Source organism: Dermacentor albipictus, chromosome 4, assembly GCF_038994185.2.
Source record: "Dermacentor albipictus isolate Rhodes 1998 colony chromosome 4, USDA_Dalb.pri_finalv2, whole genome shotgun sequence".
In the NCBI taxonomy this organism is placed as follows: domain Eukaryota; kingdom Metazoa; phylum Arthropoda; class Arachnida; order Ixodida; family Ixodidae; genus Dermacentor; species Dermacentor albipictus.
Genome location: NC_091824.1, coordinates 73,786,160 through 73,811,850, shown reverse-complemented (window position 1 = coordinate 73,811,850; position 25,691 = coordinate 73,786,160). Strand labels below are relative to the sequence as shown.

Genomic DNA, 25,691 nt, shown 5'->3' with positions numbered 1-25,691 from the left:
TTGGCTATCTGCAAGGCACCAAGAGACAGACGACGATGCTATGATAGCAACGGTGATGGCATGATATGTGTTATTGTACTCCGGCACAGAACGTTTTAGAACTGTCAGTATTATGGCTTGGAGTGATCGCCAAGGAGGTATACAATGTCACAGAGCGTCTGCGTTACGATGGATGCTACGAGGGACGTACACAGGAAGGTCGACTTATTCTAGAGGCCTGTGTAGCCTGACAGACGGGCTGAACAAGCTGGCTAACGTCGCCATAATTGGAGAAAGCTGGATCGTTCTCGCGTTTGTAAGCAGCTTCTCGTTATGAGCGAGAAGCGTGTTGCGTGGCGCAAGCGAAGTAGCGTGAATAAGCTCACGGGCAAAGGCGAGTTTGCTTTCAGGGTCTGTAACCTCACAAACACCGGCGTCTGATCACGTGCTGTCGCTGGCAGATGCTTTCACACCAGCAGTGCGACTGGACATGCGTGCAGTCGAGAGAACCAGTTGCTCAGAGAGCCAGTTGCTCTTAGCAGGCGCAAAGTGCACGTGTGAGTGTTGTTTGTTGAAGAATATACAATTTAATTCATTCTAGCACTGTTAGCAGGTGTCCGAGAAATAACTGGGCAGTGAGAAAATAAACTACAACAAAAACTCAGTGCCCTCCCACTCTGTGAAAAAGGATGAAAAGCGGAGCTGTGCATGTGGGCCCCTTAATGGCGATATGCACCTCCGGAGCGGGTTGGCTAGGCATTGCAGTATCTTCGAGATCGGCTCACGTATGGGGAGCGCTTTACGCCTGCTTCACATCTGCCGCGAATCGGACCGGTATCGCCCTATCAAGGGACCGGCTCAGGTATGGGGAAATTGCTTGTACTTAATAAATGAAATAAGAAATGATAAATAATGGAAATTAAAGTGGATGAAAAAAACAACTTGCCGCAGGGGGGGACCGAACGCCACCAATTTTCTCAATGTCGGATTGTTTTAGAAGGAAAAAAAAATATGACGTATTTTCTTGTACTTCTGCGAAGGAGGGTGCATTAGTATAGGACAATTATGAGAATGGTTGCGTGCCGAAATAAAATGGCTGCAAAAATAATTGAGCACACGCCAACATCCTCATATCGAAAGTGTAAGCCAGTGGGTCCGTCATTAAACAGCTGAAATTAAGCACTTTGTGTTGGGGGTCTTCACCTGCTGTCTTCTGAGCCTTGCAATCGTCTTCTGATACTTGGAATTTTGCCCTTGAGTATGCATGATGTCCTTTGGCTGTACAGTGTATATTGACGAAGTGGTGGAAATTCCTGCAATACGTAGAATGAGAGACAAAAGGTAAGCAATACTGGAGGCTTCAAAGCTTTTGAATGCAGACGCTACGTTCCTTCCTATAAGAAATACTGGAGCCTGCAAAGCTTTATAATGGAGATGCTGTGTTATTTTTTTTTAAGGAAGCACTGTTATAATGGCTAAAAAACAAGGAACTATCTATGGTAACGACAACATACACAAATAAAATATGAAAGCACGTATCTTCGCTACAATGCAGAAGAGCTAACAACGCTGGAGTGCCCATAGTATGCTAAAGAAGTTGAGAGAGAGCGCAATATTGCCGTACTGCAAATATTGCATGTGTACCACTTTAGAAATAACGACATTTCTTTTGCAAAAGTAGAGCACCATACTTTTTCAGCAGTCGCTGCGTTTAACATTAAGCTCTCTGCCCCGAATGGCATGTGTTCGTAGGCCACATTTCTTAACGAACCATTCTTATTTTCTAACTTCGTCATAGTATCGAACGTGCCTCGCATCTCGGACGCTGCCACGTCGATGTTATCGCTAGCATCATCACTCATTACTGCGCATAAAAAGAAAGAATGCGAAATCTGAGTCAGCTTAGCAAATGGGCAGCAGCTATTCATGGCTGCAAGTCCACCGTCACTCGTTCATGCGGGTAATAGCGACATAACGAAATGCGAAGAGAATAAGCCGTTAAAAACGCGCAAAAGAACTCGCTGTGGCCTTACCATGAAACAGCGACGAAGCAGAGGCTGGCAGAAGAACCCAACAACGATGCTAACGTGGATTTTACACAAAGAGCCCTGGGGCACGGCCTGACTAGTCCTCACACGTGTTGGGTCGTGCCTATGCCCAGTGGTCGTGTCGCCTGCCAAGCTGCTAGCCGCAGCCGCAGCCACAGCCGCCTTTTTCTTGATGTGCTTTGCCACCTAGCGGAATCGGTGAAGCTCCATAGCTCGGCCGTGAAACAGTTCGACTGTGCACTCTTGTCGTTTACTATGGCCGTACCATCTGGGTGGCGTCGAATCGCGGCAACTCACTGAACTAAGGCGCAACAACGGCTCCCTTTGGGGAGCGAGCGATTCCACTGGCATTGTAAGAATACACGAGGAATTGGCTAAAGCATCATGTCGGTTTCACCAATTTGTAGTAAATATCTATGTACTGATGAATATGGAACGCTAGAAGACCGGCCGTTTGAAAATTTGTTGCACAGTGTATCTTTCAGAACCTTCATTGTTGCTCAATGTATCCGTGAAATCTTTCTAAAAATATTTCTCGTGTATCAAGGAACTTTATTTCTTTTTTAATGCTCCGAGAAGGGATACCTTCTTGCGAGTGCGCCTGTTAATGCGACTAAGAAAACAGAAAATGACAAGCCAGTATTGTTTTCTGTTTACACGACATAAATTTGTCCCCATCCAATGCACATGTTCGGTTCTCTATGTACCATGTAGCGAAGTTTTACTGATGCAAACGCGCTGAATGGGACGCGTACAATCCTGTTCCGAAGTGCGTTAGTACTGGCAGTGTCACATTGAAAAAGAAAAAGAGCATGGCTTTGAAGTGTGGGAAGCTAGTTACATGTTATATGTAGATAAGAGATGGGAGAGACTGCAAAGTCGTGTATATAGATGTATATATGTTTATACAGTTCAAATGACGGTGGTCTTTTCCTGACCTTTTGGGTACAACTTACTGTTCCCGAGACCATAAGCCCAAGACCATAAATGACGAGTTCGTGGAGCTGATGAGGAAGATATATAGGGACAACTGAGTAAAATTGTACGCGAAGACAGGAAACGCAAATAACTAGTTGAACATCACCGAGGATTGAAGCAAGGATTCTCTCTGTTTTCATTTTCGTTCACGTTTTATGTTAAAAGAGCAGAAAAACGAGCAAAAGGACGTTAAGGTTTGACGCATCTGATATCCGTAATGTGCAAACCATGCGTTAGAAATTCCTTTCGCTGATCTATGTGGACGCATACTATTACTAGCAGACAATGCAAAGCATTTGCAAGCCTTAAGCCTTAAGTACGGCACATTTGCAAGCCTAAGCCTTAAGTACGGCGCAGAGAAATCGAGAATCACAATCTTTAATGAATGAACGAGTAATGACATGCTATCAATTCAACCGTAACTCGTACGCTCAGTAAAGCAACAAGGAATATACGCGGTTGTCTACAAAACAATAGAAAGAACAGCCCCAGCATCCTTATGATAATCAGAATAATAAAATATGTAGCACTTTGTACCTGCAATATGAGGTGGTGCGACAAGTTGAAAATGAGGAATTGTGCCAGCGCTAGTGTTCGCAGTGCCATTCTTGGCTTAAACTGAGACATTTCTCAGGGTAGGAGAGTGAAATAAAGAGTGGGAATGAAATGGAGGTTAACCAGTGAAGATTGGGAGGATACCCTTTCTTTGGGTAAGGAAACAAAGGGAATTAAGCGTGATTGGAACTTAAGCAAAGAGCACTAGACCAGTTGGCTTTGGAGGCCCACTGTAAAACCACAAATGAGGCAGCGCAGTTGACATGGATTAAGCCTCTTCTGACGTCAGAAGAAGGGAAGAGCACAATTAGGTTCGAGGACTCCGAAACACCGATGAAAATCAATGCGCTTGATGAAATCACTATCAATGAAAATAAAACACTTGTACCTCACAAGCGTGAAGGCAGAATCGAGGAAAAGTTCAAAAATTTTGCAACCTAGAACAGCGTAATTGAAAGAATGATTAGATAAGCGGGAGTGACCCAAAAGAAAGTGAGAGAATTGACAGGAATTGGATTAAAAGAATAAAAATAAAACCAACGATGGAAATTTATAAGCATGGCAAGAAAGAAATTAGAAAGGAAAATATCCGGCATAGTATAAAGAACAGTGCCTTGCTACTCGAGGCCTGGCTTGCATGTCTAAGAAAAAAGAAACGTACAGCAGCAACCATTCACCATAAAAAGAGGCGTGTGTCTGCTCCAGTAAAAATACGGAGAGAATGCAGCAATTTCTAATGGAATGCAAAGGTGTCCACCCAGCGAGACCCGTAGGCAACGCCCATCTTCCAGAAGCACTGGGATTCAAAGCGCATAGGAGCACAAACCAATCAGCAGTCAAGATAAGGAAGAGACGTTTCCAATTTGAGCTAAAAACTAGGAAAGGGATAGATATGCCCATATCTGCTATAGACATAGGTTAAACAACCTAGATGTAGAGGTCTCAACAAAGCGAGAAAATATTGTGGAGTTGCAGGAAAAAAGTCAGAATAATAGGCATATATAGATAGCCTAATTAGCCTAAGCAGGCTAGGCGACTATTTGTATCCGCCCCTTATTAAAGGAGATGTCAATAAATGATCATTACCATCATCATAATTTCTTCAGCCATACATTGCCAACTTCGTTTCAAACAGCAGTTTTTTTCCCCGTATTTTCGCAAACTTCAACTCGGTGGCTTATATTCTACAAAACACCTGCTGCATACTGCGCAATAATTTAGCCATACTTTACTAGCTTTACGTACACAACACCCGTTGTGACACGCCTCTTTATGAAATATATACAGTGTTACTCAAAAAGTTCACTGTACACCCCCCCGCCCGGCAGACGATATGTATAAACTATATAACAGTAATTATTTCTGCAGCAATTATTTTCTGCAGATATAACTAAGCTAGAAACATCAGGCTTTCCCCAGACATTGCCCACAACATTGATTCCATATACACCAACTATGAAGTCAGTGCCTTACAATGTTCTTTTAGGACAGTGGGAAACCTTGAGAATAACATTAGTATAGCGCTTTCGAGTACTTTTTCAATAAATCTATTAAAATGTGAGCTGTTATGGGCTCATTAGATTTGGTCTTTCGGTTGGCGATGTTCTCCGCTGCGGCCGCCGCCTCCGCTGTTTGTCGCTGCAATCGCCGGGAGTGAGAAAAAAAAAAAGCCGGTTCCCGCCGAGATCGACCCCGAAAACACTGCGCTGATGATGATTATATATTGGCATCCCCAACGGGGTAGTGACAGTCACCTATCCTGCTTGATTTAATCACGTGTGCTCTACATCTTTTTCACCCTAGCATTCTTGTGTACATATCCTTAATCTAATTTTACCCCTGGAAACTCTAGCTACCTTCTAACGCTACGTATACCGGTACATGATCCGGTCGTATCAATCTCTTCCCTCCATTCTTTCTACCAATACTCTAAATATCTCTTGCCTATCTCGAATGCTGACCGGTTGATGCTTGCGCCCACATTAAATACAAGCACTTCGGAAAGGTGTACGTTGCCTACTGTTCTCGCTCGGTGAATCCCTTGGCATTGCATTAGGGCATGCTCAGTGATCTCTTGGTATTTTCTACAGCATACACATGCCTCATCTAATTGCGAATATTTGGTGCGGTATATTTTCGTTCTTAGGCAACGAGGTCGAGCCTCAAATAGCTAGGCACTTTCCTTCGTGTTATAGTACATATTTTCCTTTCTAATTTCTTCTTCCCCATTCTTGGTAATCTCCATTGTCTTTTTCGTTTCCATTCTTTGCATGCAATTGGCTTTTCATGTTGCTCTCAGTTCTCTCGTCCCTGAGCAACGCCAGCGCTTGCTAGCTTGCAGCGGAAACGTGTTATATAAGCGCGTCCTAGCGCTCGAGGAGAAACGCAATGCGAGATGTCCGCCGCGCAGCGTCGATACGTGCACACTTTGCATTGCAGTAGCATATTATTAAACCTGGTGGCATGCTACGTAGGGGTTGCATAGGTAGTGTTACAAAGTAGATAGAGAAGGATAGAGAAGTGGACAGAGAGACAGACGGACAGACAGACACAGACAGACAGATGGACGGACGGAGGGACTCAAAATCGCTTAAGTAGGCAAATAATGTTAATTTCTATCAAATTCGCTTATGTGGCGACACCAAACTGCAAGCAGGTATGCCAAATATTAACGCAAGAGTTTTACGTGGTACCTCTGCCTTCCTTATTGAAAGGACCAACAGCCATAAGTTCAACACAGGGAGCTGTGATGAGACCACTGCACACAATATCGGTGTCTGCCTATGCTACAATGTGTGAGGCAAGGGATGTGCAGAGTGATGGATCAAAAAGACAATTGTACACTATCAGAACTAAAAGCTCTAAGCTAGAGCTCCCAAAGTATTTTTACGCTTCTAGGGAATCGTATTGTCTACGGGCCTTCACGGTATACTTGAGGAGCCTGCCTCCTACAGCTGTATAGCGTGCGCACTTTGTGTTCGTCACTCTTTCTCTCTCTGTCTCTCTTGCGCTCTTTCTGTTTTTTTACTCCCTATTCCTCCTCCCGTGCATGGTTACGAACCGCAACTACATCTGGTTAACCTCCCTACCTTTCTCTGCATCCCTTCTTTCTCTATTTCTTTTCTGTTTTGACCACCCCGCACAAGCAAACTACCAGGAGCGACGGACACTGACTCAATACGCGGAGATCACGCAGTACTGTCGACTGGAACACCAAAAGCTGCCCCGCCACACAAGAGACTCGCCAGAGAGGAGGTTGTTGTCTGGCAGCAAGGATAAACGAACATTTCTCGACACCGTATTCTACTTCGTCAATGGCATCTCGAATACACCAAACAAATACACCACAGAATCAATGTTCTGTGGCGATTGCACCTCCCTGTACCACATTATATGGGAATGCGAACACAACACCATGATGACCGCTATCCCTCATGAAACCTTGTCCAAATGAGAGGCCGTGCTGTCCAGGTCCAACCTTGGGGAGCCTACATGCAAGCACAGGGCTTGCATGTAGGCTCCGTTGTCCAACCTAGATAACCAGTAGCAGTGGTGGACCGGGCCCACTCGGTGGCCAATGCCAGAGGAGCCCCGTAGTAAGATCTCTTGCTGACACAGAAGGTTGCTTCAATGAAGTTTATTCGCGCTCTATCCTTTTGCGCTATATTTTCTATATCGTGTAGTAAACTTCTCAGTTGCAAGAAAAGTCTAAAATTCAACAGAAGCGCGAAACTGGCCACAGCTGCAAAACTCTATGAAGAAAAGTCGCAACTTTAACATGCCACCAATTGTGTGCACAGTGTCTAAAGGGGTAAATCGGCTTAATACAGCGTCAAATGGCGTAAATCATCATCGTCATCATCATCGTCATCATCATCAGCACCAGCCTATTTTATGTTCACTGCAGGCCGAAGACTGCTCCACGCGACCCGTAATTACCCCTGTCTTGCGCTGGCTGATTACCACTTGTAGCTGCAAATGTCCTAAGTTAATCACGCCATCTAATTTCCTGTAGCTGTCGACTACGTTCCCCTTCACTTGGCACCCATTGTGTCGGTCAAATGATCGAACGGTTACCTACACAAAGCATTACACTACCTGCCCAATTCCATTCTTTAGTGCGCGGCTCTTATGCGCCCGTTCCTGCGGAGAGTGTCGGCGTCGGCGGCGTAAACGAGTGAACGGTCACAGCAAAAGATGTGAGAGCGAATGCGGAGCGGGAGATTACATATGTGAGCGATGAACGGCGGATATCAATCATAGCAGCCCCTTCACTGGCATGCCCGCGGAAAACTGGTATCATGCGGACCTGTCCGACTGCTCGATGCGTACCCATGTCTGGTCTCAGCAGGAGAACTGGTTTCGTACTATCAGAGTCCCTCATCGTCTCATCGCGTCAGCTGTCGCTCGCGTCTGTTTGGTTTGCTTCGTTTGGTCTGGTTCGCACTGGTATCCAATGTCATGGTTTGCGATTCTTTTGTAATCTGCATGCGCGACGCCAACTGCGCAGTGCTTTCTAGTAGCCACCCGGCACAAGCGGTTACACTGGAACCTTCGACGAGTCATGTAAAAAAGCAGACGCGTTTGAGTCAGTGATCAGATTTTCGACGATTGCCGGCCCTAATACATGCCTCTAGCAAATTCATTGCCTCAGTTTATCGCGTAAGGAAAACACGTATAGAGCTGCGCTCAAATTTCGCACTAGGGAGTATCGTAATGGTCGGTAACTTTTTATGCGAAGCATATTACGAGGGCTCAACCCAGCTCCTCAGGCGCGGCGGTGACCATGAAATCACGTGACACCGTGACGTCACGACAGAGGAGAAGTGGCTTTGGCTCAACTCTTGCAAGACGGGCTGGGTGGGAATCGAACCAGGGTCTCCGGAGTGTGGGACGGAGACGCTACCACTGAGCCACGAGTACAACGCTTCAAAGCGGTACAAAAGCGCCTCTAGTGAATGCGGTGTTGCCTTAGAAACGCGCTGTTTCTAAGGCGTGCGTCTCTTGCTCAGGCGCACATTTCGTTGCCGCGCCGAACGCTGCTTTGCTCGACGCTCACCGCGTCCAATGCGGGGCGCGTAGTCGCTGCCCTGTAGCCCATTGTCTTACACCCTTTGGCGGGTCGACGGGAACGCTGTCGCGTTCCACTCTTGAAGGCGAAGAAGTAATGCATGAGTTGTTTCTTCGTCTAGCCGAACCAAATATAGCCAAGCAACAGCAGTTCACCAGGCTAAACAGTGGTTCAACAACTAAAATAAAGGCTAGTATGCTTCGCATCCTGGGCTTAACCTTACCTAAGCCACAGCCATTTTTTTTCTCTTAATGCCTACCGGAATATCGGCAATGCCCGTTTGGTCTCCGATCCACACCACTCTTTCCTGTCTCTTAAGCTTACGCCTTACAGTTTTCGCTCTATCGTTCTTTGCGCAGTCCTTAACTTGCTCTTGAGCTTCCCTGTTAACCTCCAAGTTTCTGCCAAATGCTTTCGCATCTGCACAATGCAATGATTGCACTCTTCTTTCTCGACGGCAGTGGTAAGCTCGAAGTCAGTATTTGGTAACGCCTGCCGTATACACACCAACCCATTTTTATTTCTCTGTAACTTTACTTCACGTGGGCAGGGTCCACTGTGAGTAATTAACCTAGATACACCTACTCTTGTGCAGACTCTAGAGGCTCACTAGCGATCCTGAACATTTGTTCCTATGCCAAGCTATTGAATATTATGTTCATCTTCGGCGTACTAATCTTCTACCCTGCTCCTACACTTTCTCTGTGAAGGTGCTCAATCATTTCATGCTGTTTGCCCGCAGTGCAGCTGAAGAGGCATCTACAATATCATCTACCACCCGAAGGATGCTGAGATAATCTGCATTTAACCTCACTCGTAAGCCTTTCCAGTCTAATAGCTTGAATACTTCTAAGTATGCAGTGAATATCAATTGAAGAGATTGTGCCCCCTTCCTTACATATTCTTGATAAGTAACTGTCTACTTGAAATGCCGAAAACCAAGGTAGCTCTGGAATGTTTATACACACTTCCCAAGATATTCAAGTATGCCCTTGTGCTCCTTTATAACGCAATAACTCTATGACGGCTGGTATCTGTACTGAATAGAATGCCTTTTCATAAGCTATGAAAGACGCTCAAATAGGTTGACTCCAATGCGCAGAATTATCTGATTGATGACGTGGATGCGACCCATTGTATTATATCCTTCTTGAAGCCTTCCTGTTCTCTTGGTTGATTGAAGTGTTGCCGCGATACTGTAGGAACGTATCTGGGTGAATATTCGATACAGTACTGAAAGCAAGCTGATGGGCCTATAACAAGTTCTTTAGGGTCTTCCATCTTATTGATTCGTATAATGTTGGGATTCTTCCACCTAAAGGGCGCTAGGCTTTTCAAGCACGATATCACCTTAATTTTTGATTCAATCGAATGTTATTCCATCTTATGCTGCTGCTTTTGCTCGGGTCATCTCCTCCAAGGCCCTTATAACTTCACCGCTAGTGATAGAAGGGGCGTTTGCTTCCTGTTATACACTACGTCGACTGAAGGTAGCGTGGCTGCTCTGAATACTCTACATGTCCGTATAGAATTCTTGTGCTACTCTTTATAATTCAGCTTTGGAAAAACATGCAGCAAAACTTGCTGACTTAGAAGATAGAATGCGGCGAAACAATCTAACGGTGTCTGGGATATCGGAAAATGGCATTGAAACTTCAGAAGAACTTGAAAAAAAAGTTGTAGAATTATTCAAGAAAAAAGCTCGGTCTTAACTTGAAAACTATAGAGCAGATTCACAGAATCAGAAAGCCGCATCAGAACAAATCCGCACAAGAAACCAAGAAGTCTCGTCCAGTAATACCGAAGCTTTATGATTATAGGGAAAAAGAAAAAGTTTTTCAAAACTGCGCAAAATTGAAAGGCAGTGGTATTTCTGTTGGCGACGACTATTCAAAGGAAACACTGAATAAGCGCAGGCTACTGTGGAAGTCTGCCTTGAAAGAAAAAGAAGGCTCGCGCGTGCGTCTGAACCACGATAGGCTTGCTGTAGATAACAATGTCTACATATGGGATTATTCCAAGAATAGCCGTGTGAAGATACGGCAATTTCCGAAAAGCAAATTGACGCATTCAAAGACTACACCGACAGATAGTAACCATTGAACCGATACCGTCTTCCACGAAACAGACTTTCGACTTATAAACCTTAATGCTCGAAGCCTCACGAATAAAGTCGGTGATATAGAACATGATGATGATGATGTGTGTTGTTTTGTGGCGCAAGGGCCAGGTTTGGCCAAAGAGCGCCATGACTGGTGGTAGTGTTAATGATGCATTATGGAAGATGTGACTTGGCTGTAAAGTGGCCTAAAAATAGTCGCTGTAAATGCATAAAATCTATGTACTATAAAATTATGGCGATGAATAATGACTAAGACTGTGAAGATTAAAATCCATCGTAAAGGAATGATGCATTGTTTAAAAAATGCGAGACATTGAATTTCTTACACCACTACAGCCTCGCCAGAGCCCTTGAACCACAAGGGCTTAGAGGCATGTGCTTATTCAAAATAATTATCGCAGCAGCATCCTCTGAAGAGAGGAAGTGCTACGAACGTGTGGGGCTAATAACATGAAACACAACATCTTTCAAAAAACCTAAGACGGCGTTGGTGTCAAAGAGTGGTTCTGGACCAAGTAACATAACAGGATGAAGGGGGATGTGGTGCCTGTATGCTAAGAGAAAGTGTTTTTTCCTTTCGGGTTCGGCTTCCCGACACCCCAGTAGGACGTGGAGGACGGTCAGCCTTTCCCCGCATCTACCACAGGTTGGTGGCTGGTTTCCCGTGAGTAAGAAGTTGTGTGTGCCAAAAGTGTGTCCTATTCTTAGACGGCAGAATAGCACATCTGTCCTGCGGGATTTTGTTACAGGAGGCCAGAAACCTAATTGTGGCTTTATTACATGCAGTTTATTATTTATTTCTTCATCCCACATGCGTTGCCAGTGGTTTCGTAGTTTCCTTCTTAAGAAAGGCTTCAGGTCTGTGACAGGGACCGAAGCAGTAGAGCTAGCTGCATGCGATGAGATTGATGTGGCCATCTGGTCTGCTAGAACGTTTCCCTCGATGCCCCTGTGTCCAGGCACCCAGCATATGATCACATGTTGGTTAGATATATATGCTTTGCACAGTGCGGAGTATAGTTCAACAAATACTGGATTTTTGTGAGTACAGAAAGACATCAAGGCCTTCACAACACTGAGGGAGTCCGTATATATAACTGATTTCGGGAGTTGTGATTTGTTTATATGCTTTACGGCCGAGAGCAGTGCGTAGGCCTCAGCCGTAAAGATACTAGTTTCCGGGTGCAGTACGTCGGATTCCGAGAAGGATGGACCGACGGCTGCATAGGAAACCCCGTCGTGTGACTTTGATGCGTCAGTGTAGAACTCCGTGAAGGAGTATTTGTGCTGGAGTTCCCGGAAATGCATCTTGATTGCAATCTCTGGAGCATGCTTTGTCACTTCCACGAAAGATATATCACATTGTATGAGCTGCCACTCCCAAGGAGGTAGCAGCTTGGCTGGATGCATTAGGCGAAGCTCAAGAAGTGGAACGTGCATTTCTTCACTAAGCTCCCTCACTCGTAGCGAGAAAGGCTTTCTTACAGAGGGGCGATTATGGAAAAGGGTAGTGCAGGTTATGTCATTGATGGTATTAAAACAGGGATGTTGGGGGTTTGAGTGGACTTTCAGAAAATATGTATGGCTGATGTATGATCTCTGTAGGTGGAGAGACCATTCATTTGATTCTACATATAGACTTTGTATGGGACTCGTTCTGAAAGCGCCAGTGGCCAATCGGATTCCTAGATGGTGGACTGGGTCTAGCATCCTTAGTGCGCTCGGGGCGGCAGAGTGATAGATCATCACGGCACCATAGTCTAGTCGTGATCGAATGAGGCTCTTATAGATATTCATCAAACACTTTCTGTCACTACCCCACGTAGTCTGGGATAGGAGTTTGATTATGTTCATTGTTTTCAGACATTTTTCTTTAAGATATTTAATGTGGGGGACGAAAGTGAGTCTGTAGTCAAGTATGACACCTAGGAATTTGTGCTCTTTGCTGATAGGTATTCGTTGTCCACACAGTTCTAAGGAAGGATCCGGAACCAGGTCTCTCTTTCTTGTAAAAAGAACGCAAGAGCTTTTGTTAGGATTGATCTTAAATCCATTCTTGTCTGCCCACACTGAGACTTTGTTCAGGCCATGCTGTACCTGTCTCTCGCAGACTGCGAGGTTACAAGATTTGAAAGCTATTTGAATGTCGTCCACGTAGACAGAGTAAAAGATGGCGGGTGGTAATGAAGCACGAAGCGTGTTCATCTTCACGATAAAGAGCGTGCAGCTCAGCACGCCTCCTTGGGGTACACCTGTTTCTTGGGTAAAAGGGCGTGAGAGTGCGTTGCCGACTTTTACCCGGAAGGTACGATTTCACAGATAGCTTTCTATTATATTATGCATGTTACCGTGGATGCCCATTTCTGACAAGTCTCTTAAGATTCCGTAACGCCACGTGAGAGTGCGTTGCCGACTTTTACCCGGAAGGTACGATTTCACAGATAGCTTTCTATTATATTATGCATGTTACCGTGGATGCCCATTTCTGACAAGTCTCTTAAGATTCCGTAACGCCACGTCGTATCGTACGCCTTCTCCATATCGAGGAATATGGATAAGAAGAATTGTTTGTTTACAAATGCGTCCCGGATATTTGCTTCTACACGTACAAGAGGGTCAGTTGTGGAGCGCCCTTCTCGGAAGCCGCACTGATAAGGATCAATCATTTTGCTCTGTTCAAGGAAAAAGATGAGTCGCCGATTTATCATTTTTTCGAACACCTCACAAATGCAACTTGTGAGGGCTATCGGGCGGTAACTTGCCACTGAGGAAGGGTCCTTGCCTTGTTTCAAAACAGGGATCACAATGGCTTCCTTCCATGCAGCTGGAAGGTACCCTGCATCCCAAATGGTGTTGAAAAGTGTGAGTAGTGTAACCTGCGTGTCATTGTGTAAGTGTTTGAGCATTTCATACATGATTCTATCAGATCCTGGTGCGGAGCTGTTGCATGCGCTCAAGGCAGCTCTCAATTCGGCAATACAAAAAGGACGGTTGTAAGGCTCATTCTCTCGACCTTTTCTTGTTAATGGCTTACGTTCTTCTGTTTGTTTGTATTTGAGAAAGGATTGTGTATAGTTTGTTTGACTTGACACGCTCTCAAAATATTCCCCAAGTGAGTCTGCCTGGTCTTGCAGTGTATCGCCCTGTGTGTTTACCAGGGGGAGTGAATGTGTTTCCCGCCCTCTAATCCTATTAACTCTGTTCCAGGCTTTGGCCTCATCCCTAAACGAGTTAATGCTCGATAAAAACTTGTGCCAGCTTTCTCTTCTGGCTTGTCGGCGGGTTCGCCTGCCTTGGGATTTTACTTTTTTAAAATTTATAAGATTCTCCGCAGTGGGGGAGGCGCGCAGCAACCCCCACGCCTTGTTCTGATTCTTACGAGCGATCCTACATTCGCTGTTCCACCACTGTATCGTTTGTGGTGTCGACAGAGTAACAGTCCGGACCAGTTCTCAGCAAACGAAGACACCCCAGCATTTATTCGTGCTCGTTTTATACCCAGTACAGGAAAGGGCACACAAGTGGCGAGCATGCGCCGAAGATGCTACACGCAGGCACGTATCATTTCGGCTTATCTATCCGATACATCTTCCTTTCTTGGAAGGAAAATAAACAATTTTAACGTTTTAACGAACAAATGAGTTCAAAAGAATACACAGCACCATCACCGATTAAAGTTTGCGAACGCAGTTCAGAAGGTTTAGAGCTCACGGAACTTGCACGAAATTGCCGTCATATCGCAACCGCTGTGGTTGTCTTCTTTCGCGCTGGGATCTTCTTGGTTCTCGTGTCGGTGGCGTAATGGCGGGAGCACTTTCGTTGTTTGACTGGACCTGGCACGGGGACCCGTTCTCGCGGCTGTCGTCTGGTATGTCGTCATCACTAGGCGCAATGCTGAAAGGCTCAGCCGTAGCCATGAGATGTTGTCGGTTGCGTCGCAAGACGACGCCGTCTTCGGTGGCGACCTGGTACGACCTTGGTTGGGCAGTTGCATTAAGAATCTTTGCTTTCGGCGACCACGAGTCTCCTCGTACTCTGACGACCTGGCCTTTTTGTAGCGGTGCCAGACTGCGTCTTGGGGTTCGGTACTGTTCATGTTTCTTTACCGACTGTCTGTGAGCTTCGTTGAAGTCTGGGAGAGTTGTGCGAAGTCGTCTGCCCTGAAGCACCTCTCCAGGTGACTGACCGTCTTCTAGCGGACTGCTCCTGTAAGCGAGTAATCCAAGCCACAAATCATCGTTCATCTCCGACGTCTTTTTTAAAATTCGCTTTACTATTTGAACGCCTTTTTCTGCGAGGCCATTCGAGCGAGGAAACCGCGGGCTGGACGTAATGTGTTTAAAATCGTACTTCTTGGCAAACAGTGAAAACTCATGACTCGCAAACTGCGGACCATTGTCTGTGCACACTTCAATAGGTATTCCATACCGTGCAAACACTGCGCTGAGCTTTTGCACAACTGTGGCCGTCGTTGTATCGCTTAGAAGTTCCACCTCCGGAAAGTTGGATAACGCGTCAAAAACACACAGGTACGATTTTCCGGCCCACTGAAAAAGATCAACACCTACTCGGTACCATGCATGTTCAGGCACTGGGCGGTCCATGAGCGGTTCACATTGCTGCCGATATGCATACTTCTGACAGACTGCACACCTCTTGATGTGTGCTTCAATGTCAGCATTGAGACCAGGCCAAAACAGCAACTTACGTGCTCGTGATTTGCATTTATTTATTCCCAAGTGGCCTTCGTGAATTCTTCGAAGTAGCTCAGGGCGCATGCTTGACGGTATCACCACCTTGCATCCCTTAAGCAACACGCCGCTCAAGACAACCAATTCACTTCCGAAGGATTTTAGTATCCCAGGGACTGGACGACTGCTTTCCAAGCAATGAATGACTTGACTCAAGTAGTCGTCCTTGCTAGTTTCTTCTGCCAAGCGCTTCAATGTTTCCTCGCTGACAAGTGATGACAAAACGCTTACCGCGTGAACTTCCACGTCATCGTCGATGTTTGCTTCTGGGCTTTCGATGGACGCTCGAGACAGCATGTCAGCGACCACCAAGCGTTTACCTGGAACGAATTGGAGTTTGTAGTGGTATCTAAGCAAGCGAAGAAAAAATCGCTGCAGTCTGGGCGGCATTTCTCCAATCGGCTTCTCCGAGATAGCTATTAAGGGTCGATGGTCTGTCTCGAGGACAATGTTACGTCCGTACGCAAAATGGTGAAACTTTTCGCACCCGAAGACAACAGCCATAGCCTCTTTTTCTATCTGGGAATATCTACGTTGCGCTTCGGTTAAGACGCGTGAGGCATAAGCGATGGGCTTCCAAGAATCCTCATGAAGCTGCCAGAGAGCCGAGCCTATTCCATTTTGCGAAGCATCGGATGTTATCTTCGTAATCCGTTTAGGATCGAAAATCGCCAGCACAGGATCTTTGCTCAGACTGTCACAAATCATTTTCCTTTCTTTCGCGTGGTTTTCCGTCCACTCAAAGATACGGTCTTTCTTTATCAAGTCGCGAAGCAGTTTCGTTCGGTCCGTAATTGATGGCAGGAACTTCGACAAATAGTTTACGACACCGAGCATGCGCTGCACTGCTTGCTTGTCAGTCGGCGGTGGCATACTTAACAGAGAACTGACCAGGGTAGGATTTGGGCGTATGCCGTCTGCCGCAATAACGTCGCCAAGAAAAAAAATCTTGCGCACGCCAATGCTGCACTTGTCTGCATTAAACGTTAGACCAGCTTTCTGTGCTGCTTCTAGTACCGCTCGTAACCTCTGATCGTGCTCTTTTCGTGTCGCACCCCACACAATGACGTCATCAACGTACACTCGCACTCCTGGCAGTGTTTCGAATATTTCGCTAAGAGCCTTTTGAAACACTTCTGGGGCGGACGCTATACCGAAGGGTAGCCTCAGAAAGCGGTAACGACCGAAGGGAGTCGCGAACGTACAAATTGTTGACGTTTCATCATGCAGCGGTATCTGGTGAAACCCCGAGTTGGCGTCAAGGCGCGAAAAAAAAACGTGCTCCAGCTAGTTCCGATTCAATATCTTCTCGACGCGGCATCTCATAGTGCTCGCGCTTGAGATTCTCATTAATTTTCCTCGGGTCCATGCATAAACGTAGTTTTCCGTCCTTTTTTCTGACGATAACTAGAGGACTCACCCAGTCCGTCGGCTGGTCTTGCTTTGCTATAATGCCGGCTTTGACCATGCGGTCAAGTTCTTCGCGCAGAGGCTCTTTCAAGGAAAGGGGCACACGGCGGGCTGTCTGGACGACTGGCACCGCATCTTCTCGAAGAACCATGCGGTATGGGCGCTTGATACATCCAGTCCCAGAAAAAAGTTGTTGAAACTCTTGGACAACTGCCTCGCTGTTGCTTGTTCCGATGTCGTCTACGGTGCGCGAGAACAGTCCAAGCAGTTCGCTGGCTCGCAGTCCAAGTATGGCATGACGGTTCTTCTTCACGATGAAGAAATTAATCTTTGCCGTCTTGCTTCCGACGGCCACCGTGGTAGTCATGACTCCGAGATGCTTGATGACTCCTCCGTTGTAAGATCGTAGGACACAGTTGCTTCTAGCCAAGGGTACCCTCAGCTGCAGTTTTTTGTAGGCAGATAATGGCACGAGGTTGGCTTGCGATCCTGTGTCAACTTTGAAGTCTATTGTCGTGTCCGCAACTTGCGCTCTGACCACCCAGTCACGGTCACACGATCTTCCAACGCTGTTGACAGATACATCAAGGATTTCAAATTCCTCTTCGCTATTTTCGGTGCTCCTCACTTCCCTAACTTGTCTATTCACCTTGCAACGGACAGCAAAATGATTCTGCCCTTGGCATTTTCTGCACACTTTGCCAAATGCAGGGCAGCTTCTCGGACCGTGCGTACGTCCACACCTGCGGCACTTGAACATTGCAGGTCGTTCATCGCACTGCTGCTGCTTCGTACGCTCCCGTAGTTTGACAGCGTCAATCTGTCTCTGTTCTCGAGACCAGATTTCGTTTTGCGCGGCAGTCATTTCCGCAGCCTTGCAGACTTCTTCCGCTTTAGCCAAGGTCAACTTCTTATCTTGCAGCAACTTTTGCCTTACTTTGTCATTTGTACCAAAAACTATTTGGTCACGTATGAACGACTCTGCCATGGTGCCAAAGTTGCATGAACGAGACATCTTCCTGAGCTCTCTCACAAACTGTTCAACCGGCTCACCTTGAGCTTGGACGCGTTGCCTAAAGAGGTAGCGCTCGTGCACTTCATTCAGCTGTTCTGCGCAGTAGGTGTCGAACTTGGCTATGACAGTTACGTAACTTTCCCGGCTCTCATCGTCCCCGAAGGTGAAGTTGTTGTAAATTTCCAGTGCGTCGTCACCTGCCACGGTTAGCAGCAAAGCAATCTTTGAGGCATCCGGTCGAGGCTTCTTGTCGGGCGCGGAGGCAACCAAGAAAAGTTCAAACTTTTGTTTGAAAAGCTTCCATTGCTTACTGATTTCGCCGGTGAAATGTAGCGGCTCTGGTGGCTTCACAAGTTCCATGCTGCTTTACCGTGCCCGAGCGCTATGGGCGTGACTTCTGACACCATGTATCGTTTGTGGTGTCGACAGAGTAACAGTCCGGACCAGTTCTCAGCAAACGAAGACACCCCAGCATTTATTCGTGCTCGTTTTATACCCAGTACAGGAAAGGGCACACAAGTGGCGAGCATGCGCCGAAGATGCTACACGCAGGCACGTATCATTTCGGCTTATCTATCCGATACAACCACGCTACACGTCGTTTGCATGCCAAACCACTTACTTCGGATATGCATTTTGATGCGACATCTATTATGAAGGCTGTAAAGAACTCGACTGCAGCATCAATTCCTAACGAAGAGAGCTCAGCCCATGAGATGTTAGTGAGAGTTCGAAATTTCTCCCAGTCGGCTGTGTCTATCTTCCACCTAGGAGCTTGTGGAGGATATTCGTTTTCATTAGATGTTCTTATCATTATCGGGAAGTGGTCGCTCCCGTAAGGATTGGCCGTAACTTCCCATTCGAGTTCGGGCGGTATAGACGGGGAAACTATGCTCAGGTCAATTGAAGAAAAGGTATTGTTTGCAAGACAGTAATAAGTGGGTTTCTTCTTATTCAGCAAACACGCACCTGAAGAAAAAAGGAACTGCTCAACAAGACGTCCTCGAGCGTCTGTACGAGAGTCGCCCCACAGGGAGCTGTGCGCATTGAAATCGCCAAGAAGAACATAAGGTTCTGGCAATTGATCTATAAAGGATTGGAATTCGTGTTTCGTTAACTTGTAGTGTGGGGGCACGTAAAGAGAGCTAATGGTGATGAGTTTGTTTAGGAAAACAGCTCGAACCGCCACTGCCTCAAGGGGGGTTTGTAGCTGTAAACGCTGACAGGAAATACTTTTATGAATGCAAATGGCAACACCGCCTGATGATACGACAGCACCATCGCGATATTTGCGGAACTTGACATACTGTCGGAGAAAGTTTGTGTGTTGTGGGTTTAAATGTGTTTCCTGTAGACACAGCACTTTTGGATTGTGTTTTTGTATAAGCTCTTGCACGTCATCGAGGTTCCTAAAAAGACCTCTGACGTTCCATTGAATAATTTGTGTCGCCATTTTGAAGGTAAATAAGTGCTGTGTGTATGGTAACGGAGGTGATGCCTTAAGTTACAGAGCTCTTTCGAGGCCCTGTAACGGGCGTTCTACTCTTTCTGGAGCGTTCGAGGAAGCCTCGCCGCTCCTTAGGCGCTGGGTGCGCCTTGAGGATACGTGTAGTGTCCATTGCCCCTTGTGAGGCGCCGGACACGTGCTCTTGCGAGCGAGAATTTACAAGCGAGGGCCCTGCCTTGGAGGGCAAGACCCCTGCACCCACCAGCCCGGAGGTCGATGGGGCTCCGTGGGGGATTTGGCTGCGCTGGCTGTTGCCAGCGCTCGAAGGGGCCGCGGAGGTTGGGGCAGCCTCAGCTGCGCCCACCTTCGGGGTCGGTGGCCCCGTCTGGTGGGTTGACGGAGCAGCGCTAGCTGCAACCGCCGCGGGGGCAGATGGCGTGACTGCCGACTCGCTGGTTGTGGGTAGGACAGCCGCCGGTGGCCGTTGTGTCGCTGCCCCCTGACGCGTCACATCGGCAAAACTTTTCTTGGGCAGGTATGAAACACGCCTGCGTGCCTCTTTGAAGGATATATTCTCTTTTACTTTGATCGTTACAATTTCTTTTTCCTTCTTCCATGAGGGGCACGACCGCGAGTACGCGGCGTGATCCCCGTCACAGTTTACACAGTGGAAAGCGTTCTCACAAGCTTCAGAGGTGTGTTCTTGGGCACTACATTTAGCACAAGTCTGGCGGCCTCGGCAGCTCTGCGAGCTGTGGCCGAAGCGCTGGCATTTGAAACAACGGAGTGGGTTTGGCACGTACGGCCTAACACGAAGCTTGATGTACCCGGCCTCAATTGACTCGGGCAAGATACTTGATCCAAAAGTAATTATAAGGTGCTTAGTCTGAATCTCTTTACCGTCCCGCCTCATCTTAATTCTTCTGACGTTGATCACATTTTGTTCGCTGAAGCCCTCCAGGAGCTCCGCCCCAGCCAGGTCAATCAAATCATCATCTGACACAACACCACGGGTGGTGTTCATTGTACGGTGCGGGGTTACTGTTATGGGAGTCTCCCCAAATGACACTAGTTGCGGTAGTTTCTCATATTGTTTTAAATCGCGGAGCTCCAAGAGGAGATCGCCGCTTGTCATCCTCGATACCTTATAACCTGGACCAAAAACATCAGTCAGAGACTTTGAAACAAGGAATGGTGAAATGTTTCGCACTGCTTTGTTTGGCTTTTCAGAATGAACAACGTGGAAGCGGGGAAAATTCTGGGTTTGGCGTCCAAAAAACTTGAAGCCATCTTCGGTGCGCCCTCGTTTCTGAGGGCGATCAACAAGGGAGGGGAAAGAAGTTTCCATGTAGAAATATATACATTCGGCAACACCGCCGACCACCCACCACGGAGCCCAACGAGGGGACGCGGCAGAGCTTGCATACAAGACTGCACGACGCCAGTCGTACGCCGTCACTATAACCGAATATGGTGTACCCAAGGTTGGATAGCCACACAGGGTTAACCCTCGCCGCCAGGAGAAAGGAAGTAAACAGAAGAGAAAAGGAGACAGAAAAGGTCAAAAGGTGAGAGATAAAGACGAAGATTGAAGGAGGGAGAGACAGGAAAAGGCGACTGCCGATTTCCTCCGGGTGGGTCAGTCCGGGGGTGCCGTCTATGTGAAGCAGAGGCCAAAGGGGTGTGTTGCCTCCGCCGGGGGGCCTTAAAGGTCCAAACACCCAGCTTCGGCTCAACCCCCAGGATCCCCTTTTCCCCAGACACGGCTAAGCCGCGCACGGCTACACGCGGGAGGGGCCAACCCCCGTGTGCTCGGGTCCGTGGTGTCGCAACACACCAAACGTCTGCTTGCGCAGACGCCCCTGCGGGGATATAGAACATGTGCTAGCCAGTTATGACCCCCATGTAGTTATTGTTAGCGAAACATGGCTGCGACCAGACATACAAGATAGCGAGTTGTTACCTCCAGGTTTTAAGATAATACGTAATGATAGAGAAACTAGAGGAGGAGGAGTTGCAATAATAATACAGGAAAACATTGAATGTGTAAGGATGAATGGTTTCCCTAATCACGAGAGCAATTGGTGCCAAATCAAACTGGGAACTACTTCAGTCATAATAGGAGCAATCTAAAGGCCATCCAACACTACTTAGAAAAACAAAAAGCGCGACACCAAAGGATCATAATTGCCGGGGATTTTAACTTGCCAGGGATTGACTGGAACTCGATTACTATACAGTCACGGGAACGAGCTGACTGCTAAGTGTTGCTCGATATTGCTTTCGCTAACGATTTAACACAGGTAGTACAGGAAAGCACTCGAAAAACGGGAACAGTACAGTCCATATTGGACTTCGTATTTCTTGATGGATGGTTTGAAAATTATCAGGTAGCAGTTGAAACTGGCATATCAGACCATCTTCTTGTATTTGTACAAATCAAAGCCAAGGTTCTGGTAACAAATCCTAAAGTATGCACTACGCACTTTGCCAATTTTGATAAAGCTGATGACATGAGCATCAATGATTATTTGTCGTTTCATCTAGGCCGTCTGAGCTCTGACCATGACGTCAATGTGTTGTGGGCCAGATTCGAAACCATTATCTTGCGCTGCGTAACCACATTTGTATCAATAAGGATAAAGAGAAGAAATAAAAGAAACCCCTGGATAACGCGAGAGATCGTTCGCCTGAAGCGAAAAATAGGAAGGCAAAGGAAAGTAAAAGATCGTGGAAAGATATCTAACCTATAAGCACAGCTGCGAATTAAGCTTAGGCAAGCAAAAAAGAAATGCTACGAGGAAACACTTCCTAACTTCATGGTATCTTCTCCGCAAAAGTTTTGGCGTCACTTGTCGCAAACCACTCAAAGCCAATACAGCATTGTTGTTAACAACGAAATCATAACTGACTGCTCAAAAATTGCGTCTTAACATAACGAATTCTTCCAGTCTGTCTTTTCAAATGTTTCTAATTGTACTGCTCCAACTACAGTAACATCACTTTCACACGTGTCAGATATGCCAGAAGTACGAATTAGCTATGAAGGATTAATATCGCTGGTGCTAAACGTCAGAGAACGTAAATCCGTAGGTCCGGATGGAATTCCAAGTGCCTTTTTGCGAAGATACGCTGAATGGGTTGCTAGATATCTAGAAGTTATCTTTAATGCATCCTTGCAACAAAAACGGGTCCCAGACGACTGGCTTGTTGCAAAAGTTATCCTGATACACAAAACCGGTGACAAGCAGAAAATTGAAAATTATCGACCAATTTCTTTAACCTGCGTCTGCTGCAAGCTCCACGAACACATAATATCGAAAGCAATATATAAGTACCTAGAAGATAAGAAAGCACTACATTCGAACCAACATGCCTTCCGGCAAAAACTGTCAACTGTCACACAGCTGGTTGAAACCATCCACGACTTTTCAAAAGCTATAGATAACGGATTACAGGTTTATGCAATACGCCTTGATTTCTCAAAAGCTTTTGACAGGGTCCCTCATAATGAATTAATTATCAAATTGAAACAGCTTGGAATAAATAACATTATATTGGAATGGGTCAGGTCATATCTATCAGGTAGGACGCAGTACGTGGACGTAAACGGCTACCAGTCCGATCGTATATTTGTAACTTCAGGCGTTCCTCAAGGGTCTGTCGTTGGACCGGTATTATTTCTAGCTTATATTACCGATATTTGTTCAGATAATAATGAAAACGTAACTGTGTGACTGTTCGCCGACGACTGTTTAATTTATCGGGAAATATGTAACCACAAGGATAAAAAAATGCTCAGCGAGGCACTGGCGTCTGTTGAAGAATGGTGAGAAACATGGAAAATGCAAGTAAATAAAGAAAAAAATTGTTGTTTTACGTGTTACAAACAAGGTTAAGCACGTCCTAAATTTTGATTATCAACTAAGTTCCACTGTGCTCAATACCGTTAACAAATGTAAATACTTAGGAGTAACAATATCTGAAGACCTCAACTGGACTCAACATATCACTAATATTTGCTCTACCGCTGAAAAAAAGTTTTGGTTATTTCGTCGCAAATTAAAACTCGCTCCAGCCCACGTAAAGCTAACAGCATATTTAACAATAGTAAGGCCTACACTGGAATATGCGAGCATCATATGGGGCCCCTACCAAAAAGGATTAATTCATCAAATTGAGCGAGTGCAAAGAAGGGCGGCTAGATTTATTCTTTCGCGGTACTCCCGTACTGATTCTGTGACAGAGATGTTGGAAGAACTAAATTTACCCCCGTCTTGGAATTCCGTCGCATAGCCAGAGTTAAATTCTTGTTTTTGCTTTCTCAAAATTTATTTAACTTTGATGCAGCACAGTACCTAATTCCGCGACAAGTCCGGAGCCTACGAAGTGACCACCACAGCAACTTTCTAGTATGTATCTCGTGTGAACCCATACGCATACTCTTTTTTCCCAAGAACCATGCATAAGATACTGGAATGATTTACTGAGCGCCATATGTGATTCTCAAACTGTAGAACATCTCGAAACCGAAGTAACAAAATATTTTCTAAATGAATCGTCATGATCTAACATTTCTCGTGCAAGTTGTAGAATCTAGTGTTGTTATATGTATAATGTTGCGATGTATGTGATGTAATATGTATGATGTAAGTTGCAGTATGTAGTGCGTGATGCATTTTTCGGCTACACATTGCTGCTTTATGTTTCATATAACAGTTGTTAAGTCAGATTTTGTATTATATTTATGTATAATGGCACGCTGTGCTTTTGTATTAGCTATAGAGTGCTGCTTTATGTAAGCCATGATGCGTTTTGTGCCATATTTGTAGCCCACCCCTGTAACGGCCCAATCGGCCAACAGTACCTGCAAATAAATAAATAAATAAATAAATAAATAAATAAATAAATAAATAAATACATAAATAAATAAATAAATAAATAAATAAATAATCTAAATTGCTGATGACATTACGCTGCCTATCTTTCAGTGTATACATCTTGTCTTGCCCTATGCCAAGCTTTCTTCTCATTGATTTCAAGCTCCGGCCATTTTTTACTGCTTCCTCGACCTGTCCAACACTACAATTTCGAGCAACCCTTACTGTCTTCTCGATGATCAGTTTTGACAGTTCAGCGAATTTCATATAATTTTTTTAGTTGTACGTTTTCATCATTACCACTTCCTGTATTAGGTCCATTGTTACTCGGGAGAGCTTACCTAATGGTTGCCTTGGTGTCTGACCTCCCACTTCAGTTGCTGTTCATGAAATCAGCCTAGTTATGGTTTCATTATTTAGCTCTATCTTATCTTCATCTTCCTCTTCTAAAGCTGCATATTTACTTGCGAGCACCAGCGTGAATTTACCTCCATTTACCCTTGCAGCGTCTAGGTTAACCTGTTCCCTATGGACCAATTTTACTCTTTCCAGTTTCAAGTTGAGAGATATCCTATACGTCACTAAGATATGGTCAGTGCGTATATACGTGCGTATAAGAGCTCCCTACTAAACTCTGGTGTCCTTCACCGCCTGGCGCGAAACCACTGGGTATCATCACTGGGAAACTATCACTGGTTAGTTGGAAACCACTGGTTAGCTATCAGCATAGCCCCATTTATGTGGCCCTTTTCTTCTCGCCATAAACTGAGCTCGTGTGCAGACGCTTGTCGCACCCCCTGGCCTTTTACTGCGTGAACCACGCAACATTCTATAACGCCCTGTTTAGTTAAAGAATAGTTGGGCTAAAATAGCTTTGTTGTAATGCAATAGGATGGCAGATGCGTTTGTGTTTTGTCTAACTCTAAGTGTCAGGCATACACTGCTATAAAATTGTGCTAATTTAATGGAAGAGGTATCAGGGTCCAAGTGAAATGTGCCTCAAGGCAGTGCGGCGCACTGGGTAACAAACGGTGTTGGGCGGGTTAGCCGCAATTGCGTCTATGGTGCATGTAGAGGTGTACGCGCAAGCAACGCATCTGTCTTGCCACTACAATGGTGAAGAGGAGATCCTCAAACTTTTGCTGCAATGGTGCAATGCTATTGCGGAACCACAGTAGAAATTTTTGAGATGCTACGGCGCGCACCGGCTGTCGGCCGACAGCACTGACAGATTCTTGTGGCCACGCGGTCCCTCTCGCGCTCGGAACAGCACATAAAACAACATGTGTCATCTGAGGAATCAGGTCTCACTACCAAAAAGGTGGTATTCTAAAAGTAGCAGTTTCTACCTAAAATCGAGGCACTGGCGCCACTATCAGAACCCTACAAGAAGCAAGGTTCGTTTCAACGAGTCACCGAAAATTGGGGCTAGTCG

The 25,691-nt window shown here is 45.9% G+C and overlaps 1 protein-coding gene across 1 annotated transcript in view; it reads right to left on the bottom strand.

Moving 5' to 3' along the window:
- Positions 1-420: 420 nt before the first annotated feature.
- Positions 421-25,691, bottom strand: part of LOC139059539 (uncharacterized) — a 554,371-nt gene continuing 529,100 nt past the window's right edge. Inside the window, exons 4-5 of the mRNA XM_070537962.1 lie at positions 1,163-1,292; positions 421-513 (exon numbers count right to left, since the gene is read on the bottom strand). Of these exons, the coding sequence (XP_070394063.1) occupies positions 421-513; positions 1,163-1,292 (223 nt within the window). The remainder of the gene's footprint in view (positions 514-1,162; positions 1,293-25,691) is intronic.